The sequence below is a fragment of the Ctenopharyngodon idella genome, chromosome 13 (genome assembly GCF_019924925.1).
Source record: "Ctenopharyngodon idella isolate HZGC_01 chromosome 13, HZGC01, whole genome shotgun sequence".
Lineage (NCBI taxonomy): Eukaryota > Metazoa > Chordata > Actinopteri > Cypriniformes > Xenocyprididae > Ctenopharyngodon > Ctenopharyngodon idella.
The window spans coordinates 1,716,444-1,732,178 of record NC_067232.1 but is presented as its reverse complement, the minus strand read 5'-3'; the positions used below and the strand labels follow the sequence as shown (position 1 = coordinate 1,732,178).

The 15,735-nt window shown below is 38.5% G+C and overlaps 1 protein-coding gene across 18 annotated transcripts in view; it reads right to left on the bottom strand.

The window, feature by feature from the left end:
• Positions 1-15,735, bottom strand: part of LOC127524832 (E3 ubiquitin-protein ligase NEDD4-like) — an 83,462-nt gene that overhangs the window by 35,932 nt on the left and 31,795 nt on the right. For 4 of the 18 annotated variants that reach the window (XM_051916802.1, XM_051916804.1, XM_051916803.1 and 1 more), the window contains exons 4-7: positions 15,595-15,633; positions 14,834-14,887; positions 3,173-3,223; positions 471-532 (exon numbers count right to left, since the gene is read on the bottom strand). In XM_051916802.1, the coding sequence (XP_051772762.1) occupies positions 471-532; positions 3,173-3,223; positions 14,834-14,887; positions 15,595-15,633 (206 nt within the window). Of the gene's footprint in view, positions 1-470; positions 533-3,172; positions 3,224-3,637; positions 3,689-6,863; positions 8,396-14,833; positions 14,888-15,594; positions 15,634-15,735 lie in introns of those variants that run through there. The other 14 variants (XM_051916801.1, XM_051916799.1, XM_051916798.1 and 11 more) reach the window with 14 other exon arrangements.

Genomic DNA, 15,735 nt, shown 5'->3' with positions numbered 1-15,735 from the left:
TTTAAGCAGTAACTGAATTTGTTTAGCCCTTAATTTCAAAGAAGTTAACCAGAATAATTGCTTGAAATTATTTTAATATTTTGAGAGCCACAATATCTTTAAAAAAAAAAAGGGAAAAAGTTTTACTGAAAAACTAAAATGTATTCCTATAGTGAAGTATAGTGTATAGTCAAGTGGAGTAATCAAGGAGTAAATTAAATTTATAAAGTGCAGTCCACAAGCATTGTTCCCATGCAAAATCTATGACTGTAACTATAGCCACAAAGCATTAAAGGGATTTGTTGTTGTTAGACTGGTAGTTGCACATTTTGTTCTGAAAGAAAAATTGTACAAAATGTCAAATATGCTGTATCAAAGCAAACATCCAGTCTTGTCAATAAGTGCAAAACTAACACATCACACTGTTGTAACTAAAAATATAACCACTAATGTTCTTGTACTGTGTTTGTGAAATCTGCATAACCACTGACCTTCTTGGACGCAGGAGAAAGTCTTTAAACGTGTACGGCCGCTCCATTGCAGGGTCCTCCGTCTATACAAAAAACACATAAAATAAACAAACATGCTTCAAATCTGGGCTAATCTCAGTGCAATCTCACAAAGCATTCATATATAACAGTCCCAGCTTGGTTGAGGTTGGGGAACGGGGGATATAGACCCTTGGGTGACGTCCAGCTGTCTTATGCAACACTGTTCTCCTGTTACATTTAAACTGCCCACAGGTTGGATATTCATGGCTGGTCATTAGTGGCTACAATCTGATGGAAATTGATGGAATTGGCACCTCTGCCAGTGCCCGAAACCAAAACTATGTGAGGAAAGATTGGAGGCCCTGAAGGAAAACGGGAGAGCTTTCCTGTTTGGCAAGTCTAGATCAAACTGGAGGTGAAGTGCATTCTGACTTCAAAACCAGTAAAAACAAAAATCTGCAAGGTATAGTAATAAATAAACACTCCAAGGAAATATATATCCATCTATACATGTCTGATCCAAGTATAGGAAACCACTTTTAAATATTCAGCAATAAGAGCAGGCAGAAAAGGAGTGAGTGGTCTGGACTGCAACCACGCAGAAGTGAACAGTAGATATGTAGGCGGCCACAAGGAAAACAGACCAGAATTTGTGTGCGAGTCTAAATATGCAATCCAGCACAGAAATCTCACTTAGCCACTGGAAATACTTTTAAACAAAAACAAGAGTTGTTCCATTCCTGTTCTTTTCTTAAATGTACACTGCAAGAAAACTATCTCTTGCTCAAAAGTTACCTGGAACAAAATGCCATTTTGAAAAACAATAACTTTATCAAGCACAAAGCTTGCCAACACCTGTCTTTGAGATGCCGTGTTGTTTGGACTGTTTTGAAGCAAAAAGATATGAAAGGCTGTGCTAATTTAATATATTTTAAATATTTTAAAATGTAATTTATTCCTGTGATTTCAGCATCATTACTCTAGTCTTCAGTGTCAATTTTAGGACTGTAAATTCAATTTCAGTTCCAAGGTACCACAATTTGAGAAGCACTGCTAGAAGATCGAAAGTGAAAATTATGATATGAATTGATACTGAAATTAGGACTGCACAATATATCGTTTCATCATCGACAGTCACATCGCAGGATATGTGATGTCAAGTATAGGGATCGTAGTTTATCCTAAAGGACCAGACACCCTGGTTCAAAACGTAGGTGATTCTTGGATTAATTGCAAAGTTTAACCATCATAGAGGGAAAGTTTATCATTTGCACGTGTTTTAGGTCTTTTCAGTTTAACCATTCAAGCGATTTTAAACCATTTGAGTGCAAGATGATGCGAAAGAGAACTCAATTCAGAACTTGAGCGCTGTTTTCTTTGCGCACACACTGAGCCACGCACACAGAATGCGAAAATCTAATTCTGTACTTTTACAGTCAAAATGCCCAACTCGGCGAGTATCCACGTAAACACAGTTGCTTATGTGAAAGAAAGATTGAGAAAGAAAAAGGATGCATATCATTATACTGGATCCATGCATTCGGTCTTAAAGTGACAGCAGCCTAATATTTCTGCTGCTGTCTGTGTCGTTACTGTTAAACAACAAACTACAAAAAGAAAATCACTTTTGTTGCTGTAACAAAGATTAATAATATTTAAATTTACTGTTAGAAAAACATAAAACACTGTTTATTTCATTTGTTCTTTTGCCGCCTCTCAAACAGCTCGTGGTCGCGAGTACCAAACTTTACTAAAGTTTTTTCATGGCTAATTGTGCTTGAATGGTCAAATACACACAAAATTATGTCAAAATGCGAGTATTCAGGTAAACACACAGGTACAGTTTTGGAACGTAAATAGTTAAGAAAGAAAGCGTTGTGTAACAGTATATTGGAACTGTGCATAAGCTCTAAATGACAGCAGCCTAATCTACCTGCTGCTGACTGTCATGTTAATGAACAAATTATAGTCACTCTTTGCTCTTGACTGAATAACTTTTGTAACTTTAATTGTAAGCATTAATCCATATTTAATTTTTACTTTTAAGTCTATTCAGTGTAATTTTACATTTGATTATTTTCTGTAGTATTTCTTACCCAAACACTTTTTATCTCATTTGTCTCAATTTTTATTTCATTGGTCTTTTTATTCTATTGTTTATTTGTTTGTGCTATCGTTTGCAATTTGCTTATTTGTTCTTATTTTATTACTGGCTGTTTACTTGTCTCTTTTTTTTGCAAATTCAAAGTTTCAAATAAAACTTCCCTGTGCTGTGTGCAAGTTATTGCAACAAAATTACTGAAATTATCAAAAAATTATGAGAATTTATATACGGCAGCTTTCCTCGTGGTATCAAAAATCAATATGCTGCACTGACCAAACATCATTACATTATTACACTGAATAACGCTGTGGTAGGGGCTAAACTGGGCCACCCTGAAAGCGCGTCCCATTTTTGGCAGAGTGATTTTTTTAGTTGGGATAGCCCTCTCAGAAGCAGCCTGTGTGTTTACATTCCAAGCAATTTCCTTTCCACTCCGTACAGGGATATGAGCTCCAACATTTTGAGTTGCTTAATTGCAGTCATGTGACCCTCAATAAATCCCATCTCTTATCCTTTTAGTCCAGAGCTAAAAATTGTTCTGAAACTAGAATAGCAAACCAGATAACTACTTGAATGTCACAAAAGCACATGAACTTACTGGTAAATGGGTAAGAGGCACATCCACCTGCCCGAGGAAGTCATCTCTGGTCTGTATGTGAAAGAGAAAAAACAAGAGAGGAAGAGATTAAATTAAAATAATAGAAATAGTAGTTTTGGCAGTGACTGACTTCAGCAGGACTTGGCAAGAAAAACCACAAAGATGAGGATAAATACATATCTGTAAAACCCAAGAATGAATGAAAGTGTATGTATGAGAAAGAGAGAGAGTGAAAGGAAATACAGTAATAAGGGCAGTGTTAATTTCGAAGGTGTCACTTTAAAAGGGAAAAACCTGACAACCAACCCAGTGAGGAGCAGTAGATAAGCAATGAGTAAGGGTCAAATGTAAGAAGTGTATTAATGTATGAACCGCCAATCACAAGCCTTCAGTCCACCCACCAATTCCAATAAGCCAAACTGTGAGATTGTCAGGTAGTTGAGTCAGGGTAGACCAGTAGATTACCTGACCATGGTTGAAATGCCCATTCTTGAACCGATCAAGACCAATGTGACCCTGTGTGTGGAATAAACTTATTAAGACAACAAGGACGAGCATCGCACATACTCGCAATCTGGGGTGCACAGTTTAGGGCACTGAATGTATCTGTAAAAACGAATCGCCATGAATATGCTTCATATTGAAAATGACAATAATGCTACACAGTAAAATTATTTAAATACACACGGGTGTAGTTAACAGGAATCACATTTGGGAGAACGTTGTCCAATACCAATGGCACAATCAAACAATGACACACTCCGGCAGCAGGAATTAAATCTGAGATCTTTAGCGACATCTCAAAACTGGTCAAACTACTACATGCACACAGAAAAACAGTCCAAAAAGAAAATAAAAAACCTCTTGATAAACAGCTGAGCAGAGAAATATAAATAAAATAAAATAAAGATAAAATAATAAAATAAAATAAAAGACACCCAGTTAGTCAGCATCAGAGCAGCAGAATGGGTGTAGCTTTCGGACAACAGCGCTCATTTATTGTGGAAAGGTTAAGTATGAGTCACTATTTGTGGTGGTGAGTGAAAAACAAGACCACAAATACATTCTCAAGCCCCTATTCATAATGAAACCCCCACCATGTCCGAGACATTCCTCTGATTAAATGTTAAGTATTTCTGAGTCAAATGGGGTTACAGCCACCAAGCCACCAACAGAAGTTGTGAATCACAAACAGAAGCAAAATAAAGCAATTAATTAACCCCAAAAGGTATGAAGGAATGACCTAAGAAATATAATAAGCTAGTTGAGTCTTAAAGGTCACATTGCAGAAGAATAGCGTCCATTGTGTCTTGACAAAGATTGCGGTCACTAAGGAAACTATTTTCCTACCCTACTGCAATAAAAGTGATGCTTTAAAGAAGTAAAAATGATTTAACTGATGTCTTTTAACTTCGCAGTAACTTTGAGACCATTAAGATATCATGTCTTTATGACCCTGAAAACCCTGTTCTCAGACAATGGTCTGAGTGTTAAAAATAAATATTTGCTTAGTCATCGTCCTTTACGGAGCTGAGTTAGCAGATGACTCGAGCTGTTAAAAAGGCTGAAAAGTGCAGAAACAGAGGAAACAAGCAGAAATCAAGACAGCAGGAGGCCTTGAGCCAAGAGGCCTTGTTTAAAAAGAGTCACACAAAAAGTGGAGGGGAAATTTGTCAAACCAAATAAGAGATCAAAAGGAGCCTATTAATTTGTAAGCTGTAGTTCATGTAGCTAAGGACTGCAAAGGTTAGGGTCAGGGGTTAGGACAACAAGACCTGAGAAAAAACATCCGACAAATGATCCGCAACGCTCGGAAATGCTAAAATAAGACTGTAGCCCCCACAAATTTAGCAACAGGGTTCCTGTCCAAGCCACAACAGTAAGGTACCACAGCAATAGAAAATGCTGACAGAGCTTGACTCTTTCATTAAATCTCATTTTCATTCTCTCAAATTGTTCTCTTACTTCTAAGCACACACAGGCATTTTAAAGCTCTAAATCTTGAGTTCTGCAAGAATGCTGCCACAGCAGACTTAAGTGTGATCTTCCCCCACACCCCCTCATCATGCTTGCTAAAACTTGTGAGATGGCAAACAGTCACAAGTATTAACCTGAGAGCACTGGCAAGTCTACGGAAAATCCATGCACCCCACAGGGAACAAATGCAATAAGTGACGACTGAAATTTGATATAGTTATGTGAAATCTATTGAATATGGTATGTTCTACAAGGCATCTTATTAAAAAGTAGTATTGATACAGAGCTGTATTGTACAAGTCAATATTCTTTGTAAATGAGAACTCTATAGGTATGATGTATTACAAGCCTTATCTTCAGAGATAATACAGCAAATATTATAAGATACAGTACATCACAAATATATGCTTGAGGCATTCAAAAGATCAGTCATGACAGCAAGAAGTAAACAGATCTGTGTGAGAGAAGTTCACTATAGTTGATGAACTCTGCTGGTGGAACATTTAGCTCCTTGACTGACTCATTTCCCGTAAAGCCTTTTGAGCAGGTACTGGAAATACATATGCTGCCGTTAGCTGCCACGGAAATTGGGGAAGGTATGTGTGTGTGACATTCCTGATTGCAGAATCGGAAGGTTCTAGAATGTAGACATCTCAGAGATTCCAGACCTTCCATTTGCAAATGTGATCGCTGTGAAACTGAAGTCTCAATTTCCATATTCCATCAGAAAGATACTGTTATGCAGTATGAGTTCTGCACATGATGAATACTAGTTTTAGTACTAGTAATGGCTGGTGACAAATTGATGAATGCCACACACTTAAAGAGTGTCAGCACTGCTCTGATGAATTGGTATCTTACATGAGCAGGAATGAATCACTGAAGGGGCTTTCAAATCCCCTAAACTCAACGGAAACATGTAAAGATAACTAATTACTTGAGGCAAATATAAAAAGAACCAGGAGGACCATTGGAAAAAGCAAATGCTTAAGACGTGAGGAACTCAAAACAAAGCCTTGAGTTTAATATAACTATTACGCATGGAGATTTTCTATGTTTTTCTACAATAATACTTTAGCACAGTGCTGTAAAATCTTTGTTTTAAAAAGTTACTGATACTAAGAAAAGCAGTATGTGTAACTATATATTAGACCTTAATCATCACAGAACAGCTGTTACAAGAGATGAACGGTGACCCAGGCCAAAGGAGAAAGGCCGCTTTCAAAACCAACAACAACACTTGACACAGGACTAAAGATAGAACAGGCTCCTCTTCAAGAGAGGGGAAAAAGACAAGTGGACATGCCCCTATGAATGAAGCTACATCTGAAAATGCTTCCAGCTTCTATATTTTCCACTTCTGAATATCATATTGAGTATAGGTATTTGTATACTTGTTGGGAAAGCAAAGACAGTGTGGTTACGTCTTGCTCCTGGCCCCCATTTTCGTGGAATTTTCACTTCCCAGAATGTGGGTAAGTCATTGCTGAACCCACCTCCTCTTTCCTTGACCAAAATCCTGCTAGCTCTTCTTTCATCTGTTTTTCCCATTCTCTAGCCACTTACAAACTACTAAAACACACTTTGAGAGGTCTACACCCAACTGCATACTTTGGGTAACTAAACAATGGCTTGTTAATAAAGCAGGCCTCAAACATAAAAATGATTAAGCACTTTATATTCAGCTCAACTTTAGACCCTCGGCTGTAATTACCTGTGGACTGCTGCAGGTAGGCGCCTTTCCAAAGCTAATATCCCGTGCAAGAATGGGGCTGTGCTCGCCTCCCTGGCTGAAATAGATCTTAAACTTGGGCTGTCGCGAGTTCTGTTCCTTCCTAATTTTGAATGTGCAGCCTTGAGCTCTGTTCTCAACAATCTCACTTTCAGTCTCCATTTCTGAGATCGGGGCATGAAGGTTTGGCATGGATCCGAGGCGTGAAGGAGCTCCTCTGAATTGCAACGGCTGTGAAGCGCTCCTCTCAAGTCGGATCCTAGGATACCGCACCAAGCGGCTGCCTTTAGAACCTGTGATGCCTAAATCACTCGTGTCAGCCTGAGAAGTAGGGCTTGGGTGCCGTCCTTGGTCCTGTTGAAGCTGGAAGACGAGTCTTTGCATGCCAGGACCTCTGTCTGAGCTTTGCTGGACAGACCAACGGTGGCCATTCTGTCCATCCTCGCTGTATGGCGTGATCCTAAACTGCTGGACATCTGAGCCATCTGCGGATCTTCTCTGAATACTGAAACCTCCAATGGTAATCCCTTGAGGACTTCCATTGGGTACACCCAAACTAGCATAACCATTTTGTCCATCACATGGCCGGACACAAAAGACTTGCCTCTTAGGTTGGATGGGCTCAGTACCTGGTTGACTTTGTTCCACATTCTGGCAGTATGTGGTTTCTTCTCTATGGTAAGCTGGAGGTGGAGGTAAGTGCCAACTTTCACCAGGCTCAGTGTAGGCTGGAGCTGGATCCTGAGGGTACCCTGGAGGAGGATCAAAGGGCAATGTATCTTCTTGAGTTGCATTTGAGCGTTGTAGAGATATCTGGACAGAGGTGCTCTTGGTCGTCCGTGGTTCAGTTTGACCCTGGAGCTGTGGGATGAACATGGAAGAGCTTCGCTTTAGAGAGGCATCTGAAACATCAACTGAACCCAACTCTGGGATTTCAGCAAGTCCTCCGTTTCGCGGCTGCGCATGGAACATCATGGCCCCTGCGCCACTGTAGCCTCTCTCATCTCTGTCTTCCACGGTCCCATTCAGCTCCTCCAATTCTGGTGCAGTGTTACTGCGTCCAGATCCAAAATATAACCGAAGCCGGTGAGACATTCTCCTGTCCTCCTTGATCTGTCTCTGACCAGCTCTTCCTGGATCTGTCTCACCCACTGTTCAGTGTGTCTGATCCCCTTTTTGCTCTCCCTCTCTGTCTTGCTCATCCACCCTCTTTCCTTTCTTTCTCTCTCTTTCCCTTACTCACAGACAGAGGCTGCGTTTCGTTTCACAGCTACCAGTGAAGCGCTGCCAGGGAGCTTAAAAGTTCAACCCACAAGCTTCAGGCAGAGAGAGAGAGGGATCTGGAAAGAACGGGAGACGGGAAAAAGAAAAAAAAAAACATCCCATGTGTCAAAGTGTTCGAGCTGCAGTTCGATAGCGACAGACAGCAGAAATAGCCCAAGTGGCAAGCTGCATTCCAGGCGTGATTGGATAAGGACGCCTGGTGCTCTTGCAAGCAAAGGTGAGGGTAGGGGAGCCAAAGTCACATGATCCAGATGGAACCCACCCCCAGTTCCCAGTTAGACCCAAACAGAACTCTCTCAGCTGCTACTGATCTGTCAGAAGGAACTAGACCGCCGGGGGTGGAATGAGAAAGAGAGGGATCACAGCTGACTCAGGAAACACTCTCCACAAGCTCACAATTCTTTGTGCTCATCCCACACACAGGGCACACTGGGCCAAGCCAAGTTAGGACATGGTGTGACCCACATCTGAAGCTGGTAAAAGAATTTATCCCTACTCCCAAAAATTATCAAACACAAAAACAAGGCACACAATACCTCATCAATCAGTCCTATATGGGTAAACAGAAGATAGTATTAGAGGTTTGCCACTATCATTACAGACATTCTCTAAGAAATACCAAAGAAATGTACATTTGCTGGAGAAATACTAGAGCTTTTTATGTTGGGGCCTCTGTATAGACATGCAATATTTCCCATCAAGCTTCTTAAGGGCTGGCATAGCTGAAATGTTCCATCTGCATTAAAAAAAAAATACTCAAAGGGAAGTTTTAAACCACAAGACAGTCACTCTCTTTCAACACAGTGACAATGATTCAGGATGCAGCCCAGGGGCCATTTCATTAAAAATAGAGGGGGAATAAATCTACAATCATGAACACTTCTAAAACAAAAGAAAAAAAAGCAATTTACTTTACTTTTTACAGCTTAAAAACCGTCTTAAATTGTGGGTAATCTGGAAAACAAAATAATTATAAAATGTGTTTTTTCTTTTCTGGAATTTCTGTAAATATGCTCAATCACTAACTACTGACAGTCATATTTAAATTTATATAAGCCACAAGCTTGTGCTAAATGCTTCATAAAATCTGTTTGGGGTAAAAAAAAAAAAAAAAAAAAAAAAAAAAAAAAAAAGTTTTCATGCTGGCATTTGCTTTTGCACCACAAACACAATCCAAAAAAAAAAAATCTGAATCTTTAGATCAGTGTTCAGAACCCTCCGCTAACAGATATGCAAATATCAATCAATTTGGAATGGAATATAGGCCAACAGCATCTATGTAATTCAAATTAGACAATTAACAATAATGAAAAATTAGCCAAACAATAAGTAACATTGTTAAATTTTGTGAGGAAAATGTGAGTTGCGCTTCACCCAAGCAAAACTTTAGTAAAAAGTTGCTTAGCAAAACAGCCAACCTTTAAGTCTATGATATTCTGAAGTCTCTGGAATTTTTTCACTTGTTTTATCGTCCGCTATACAGAAATCATAATACTGATGTAAACACCCTTTAGAGTGTGTCTGTGCAGCAACACCAGCCCAACATAAAACATGAAGTCAGTGCAGCATCTTATTGGATGGAGTGAGCGAGACAGACTCTGACTGAAAGAAAGGCCTTGATTGTGAATGAGTGGGCGCTCTCTAAAGGGGCTATTGTTTTGGAGGGCACACATGCCCTGCAGTGGCTGAGCTGTGAACAAAGAACGGAGACACTGTGGCGTAAGCATTAGTTTCACAGCACCAAGCATTCTGGGAATTACAACAGAGGGCTTCTAAAGTGCTACCTACACATACAATGACTTTCCATAGTATTTACTTAGCTAATATAAAAAACATTTTTTAAAAACTGAAACATTACATAAGCCTAAACAGCAAACATTTGGCTGAATGATGCAAAATGGGTGATTTGAACTGGCCTGTTTTCAAGAAGCACATTCGCTCACCCACACGACTCTGGGATGGTTATGTGTCTCCATGACAGCGGTTTGCGTAAGGAAGAAAAATGTCCTTAAAAAAAAAAAAAAAAAAAAAAAAAAAAATCTACAAAAATTGCTATAAATTGATGTGAACAACCAATTGATCTACATCTTAACTATAAAAAGAAGCCATTATCTCAACTGTCTTGCTCGGACCACAGGAAAATATGAACCGATTGAAACTGGAACTTGGGAACCACCATGCTGAGAGCTCATTACAGCTAGCTGTTAAACGGTTTGAAGATACAAAATGCTTTGCACAAAAGAAAGCGGAATGACAGAGCCACCCTCACTGAAAAAGCAGGAGAGAGGGTAAGAAAATGAGAAACTGGGAAAACAACAGCAAAGAAATACAGGGTTACTGATGAGAAGACAGGGAAGAAAATAAAGAGATAACAGAGCAGTTGAAATAGACAGAGAGAGAACGTACATGAGAAAGCATGAAAATCATTCATTAAATCTGTGTTCAGTCAGTGGGACACCATCCATGTGCTCCTTCAGACATATAAGGAAGACGCTCAGATTCTGCTCAGCTCTGCACTGAAACTCAGCCAAAACCCATCACACAGGAGAAACAACAACCTTTTCCCTGCAGACTGCAACAACTCATGCGCACACACAACACATCCATCACAGAGTTAGCACAGACAACAATCCCACTGCCTAGTCACAAACCAAACACTATACTTACTGGCATTAACTGACAGTCATCAGCTGTACTTCAGATCCAGAGCTATAAAATGCACTCAGTGGTTCTCAAATGGTTTTGCTTTAGGCCTCAGATTCTACACTGGACATCATTACAATACCAAAACAGTCCATGTTAAGTTAACATGCAAGTTAAAGGGTTAGTTCACCCAAAAATGAATTTAATGTCATTTATTACTCACCCTCATGCCGTTCCACACCCGTGATGGCCGATTTCATAATGCTGATTCATAACGCTCCGAAGCCTCCTGAAGCAGTATTTTGAAATCGGCCATCACTATATAAGTCATTATTTTGTTTTTTTTTGGCTCACCAAAAATATTCTCGTCACTTTATAATATTGATATTGAACCACTGTACTCACATGAACTGATTTAAATATGTTTTTAGTACATTAATGGATTTTGAGAGACGAAATGTCATTGCTGGCTATGGAGGCCTCACTGAGCCATCGGATTTCAACAAAAATATCTTAATTTATGTTCCGAAGATTAACGAAGGTCTTACGGGTGTGGAACGACATGAGGGTGAGTAATAAATGACAGAATTTTCATTTTTGGGTGAACTAACCCTTTAATAAGCCTTTTTATTTGCTTTTAGCATTTTTTCACTTGCTGTTTCCAACCTTATTGTGACCCATTTGTGGGCTGCAACCCACCAGTTGAGAATCACTGGTTTAAAAGATGCAGCTGCACTGTAAACAGCGCAAAATGCCTAAAATATATTTCACTGAAACTTGTATGTCATATATTTAAATAAATTTGTAGTTACACATTTGTAATGATGAAGTTGTTGTAATCAAAATGAAAAAAATCAAAATGATACACTACAGTTAAAATTATAATCAAAGACCTTACATGTGCTTTAGTACATTACTCAGCGCATCAAAAATAAGTGTATTTTAAAGCACAACAAAAGATTTTACTTTTTTTTTTAAATGATTTAAATCTACTTTGTTTGTTACATGTACAGTACATGACTGTAATTTACAATCCATTAACAATTAGTATAGACCATGTTTTGAGAGATTATGATAAATTCAGACAATACAACAATCTTTGTGAAGAATTGGCACAAAAATGTTCCTAGAGAAAAACTGTGGTCAATTGGATTTTTAAAATTAAAGGTAGGGTAGGCAGTTTTTGGAGAGGCTAGCAATAGTGAGCTAGCTTTGAAAGCATGAGATCCCACCCTCCCTTCAAAGCATCTCCAAAGCCACACCTCCTTCAAAACACATGTACAGCAGGTAGCAAACAAAAGCGTCACGAAAGACGGCGTTAAATTACCTCATGTCTCAAAGCACATAACATTACAATAATATCGAACATAAACAACTTAAAGAGCAATGACCTGTACCACCTGACTGCTGCAGATTAATTTTGGTGTTGATAGTTTTGACATTGAAACAAAAATATAATTCACGAACCCCTCCAAGTGTAAAACCACGGGTTTCCATCTCTTCCAAATTACAGTAGTTATGGCGTGGAAGCAGCATAAGCTCATTGTTTTGGTTCAGGAGGTACTGTAAAATATGACTGCTGTTTTGTCTGTGGTGCTCGTGACTGACGTCTGCCTGTACTCTGCATAGCATGAAATGGGCTGATGACGTGAAGTCTGCACAAGCAGGGTGTGTGGAGATATGAAAATACATACGTTGACAGGCAGGTAGGACATCATATCATTGAACTGGACAAACATTTTATGGTCCTATGCCTTCCACAGACGATATATACACATCTAAATACATTTAGACCACTTAACTTAGTGATTGCTATAAGGATATGAAGAGACTTTCAACCAGCATGACAAAAAAAAAATGTTTCTAGAACAAGAAATGTTTGTTTAACACTAAACTGGTTCTTTTTTCACATTATCTTCCCATTAGAAAAAAAAGTGGTTTTGTACAAGAGCAAAATGTAGGTAACTGCATACCAAGCAAAGCAACTGAGTATCGTTGCTATGGGGACACTAATGAATGGTTTAGCACTGACAACAGTTGCATAACAGTGGAATTTCTTTTGTCACACAATTAATAGATACAATATTAATTGATGTATCTTTCAGTGCAGGTCAAACAACTAAAGCTCCAAGATTTTCTGTGCCACAAAATGATAAAAAAACAACTTCTCTGCAGTCATTTTTTAGACCGTTCTAATGATTGTTTCAGAGGAACATTTGAGAGGTGCAAGCTATTTTCAGACTAAATTTTTTGTTATTAGGAGAAAAAGTGAAAACTGGAACACCAGAGAACACACAAGCTCTTTTCCAAACCCCAGTGAGCTGCCTACCTAGACTGCATAAATTGGCATTTTAAGGCATCACAGGTGCTCAAGGCTCTCAAAAGGTAGGCTGCAACATTATGTTGCCTTCTTTAGTCACTAAAGGCTAAGGCAGCACTGTTTCATTCACTGAAAAGTCAAAAGAAATTGATTATAAATACAGTTATATTACATTCAATATGAAAAGATAATGTTAAAAATGGCTTGATTTAATCTTCTATTTTAACTATTTGTGATTGTCATGTAATTTTAAAGTATTGTGTTTTTAGCTTAGCAACATTCTAGCATCCAACTCTATTGGAATCTATTGGAAGTCTTCTGCGCTATTTGCGCGAGTTGCTGCCAATGTAAGGCGTACCAAATAAGTCATTTTCAATGTACTATGACGATTTTAGTACAGGTACACTGGCGACATAAGCGAGTGTTTTCTATTCTCAAAACTTGCGTGGGGGATTGTGGCATTGAAAGCATAGAGGAGCAAGCAGTGAGAATGTCAAAAAGTTGTCAAAAGAAATGCTCAACTTTAAAATAAATAAATAAATAAATACATTTAAAAAATGCCATTCGGCAGCCAATCGGTGATTTGAAGACAATGACATCTGTCATAAGCATTTCAAAATCTTATTTTACTGGTGAATTTAGTCCTGAATTCACATTGCTAGACATTACTACATCTAAATCAGATTTAAATTTGCATACATTCATTGTAGAAGTTGTGACTCGATTATCAAAAACTTTGTAGTCAGTAATGTAGAAATTAGGCAATTCACTAGATTTTGGAGCAGAGCTAAAAAGTGGTAACAAATTACTGAATCACACCACTAGGTCCCAATATATCACACATTTAAGAGAAGGAGCGATCATGCTGCCATTAGTGATTAAACATAACAAAAATAGGACTAGTAACAGTGGCGTAACTTTGTTTTAAAAAGTGGGTGGGACAGGAATGTGTGTGTCGGAAATGTGTGTGTATCATTATAATAATAAATGCACAAAATTTATTGACATAGACCTCATGTTTAATATGATAGTTTTGTCCTTACATCTACTATAATACAATATATAGTTAGTCTCGAAAATATTTACATTAGTCAGTAAATACGTAAATCCGCATCTAGCATTAGATTGTCCTGATGGACTAGAGGTAGAACTTTTGTTCCGCATGCCAGAGGTTCTCAGTTCTAATCCGCCCTCGTGTTATTTATTTTTATTTTTTTTTCATTAAAACCAAAGATGTTCATCAGTGATTGTTTATCAAGAGCAGAGACACGTTTATGTGCATTTTGTTTGTGATTTCACCGGAACGAATAGAGTCTGCAGCCGCAACATCGATAGACTGAAGCGCTCGTCCGTGTGAAGACTGCGCACTGTACACGAGCGCAAAGAGAAAACTGTTGCGCCACTGATAACAGCGGCAACGAGCACTCAACGTGATTTCAAAAAACGACACATCCCAGCATTAGATCGCCTATTATTTAACACAAATGAATGAATTGTTAATAAACTAGAGATGTTTCTTTTGTATTAGTATACATCTGTGCTGCGAGATGTTTCAAAAAGTGGTGGGGACAATATCAACCCTGGCAAAAAGTGGTGGGGACATGTGCCACCCGTCCCACCCACAAATTACGCCTATGACTAGTAATGTCATATGCCTGCTACAATTCTGACTGACATGATACTGTCAGGTGGAGGTGATTCTTACCAGGCGGTTTTCATCAAACACCTCAAAAAGAAGCCTGTGGTTTTGTGGGCAGACCTGCAGACATGACAGAAGAGAGAATGCAAAGTTATTCAATGTTTTTGTGTAACATTGTCAAAGAAATTCAATTAATAAACCGAAAACAGAATGGCTAATAAAAAAAAAAACCCACACATTTCTCAGTCCCATGCAAGATACCTAACCATCTAAAGCAGGCATTTGCTATGTAGATATAAAACCATTTCATTGGCGGACATGTTTTGTGAGATTCAGGAGTGCCAAACCTGGTTCTGGTGCAAATGTGAGTAAAGTATTCTAATGAATGGGGGGGGGGGGGGGGGGTCATTATTGTGGGCTTAGAATAGCACCTATAAATCACGTCTGTGTGAATGGACTTCCAAATGAAGCAGCTCTTCAGATCGTTTTACGTACAAGCAACATTACCGGCCATCGACGTCACACACTTATGTGCTGCCTCTAATAATAGATTATTACAATCGTAGAGGTGCCGAAAGATGAGGTATAATAACAGATGTGCATTACGAGATATATTACAAAGCACTGATTTCTTGATAGCACTGGGCAGAGTCAAGATTCAATAAATTCAATTGCAGATAAAAATTATAATAGGGTGCCTTCCAGTACAAAACTTTTTCTAGTTTTCACAGAAGGTGAATTTATGAATTAGATGAACCAGGTTTGGCTTATGCGGGACAACCAAAAAAAAAAAAAAGAAAGAAAAAACAAAACAAAAAGCAACTTACTCTGAAATAGAATTCCTCATTCCATTTGGGATTGAGAGTCTGAAAAAGAAAAACATGTTCATTTATGCGTCAACAATTTCTGTGATTCTGATTTATTTCTGGGAAATGAAGCACTGATACTTTGTATATATATAATGTATT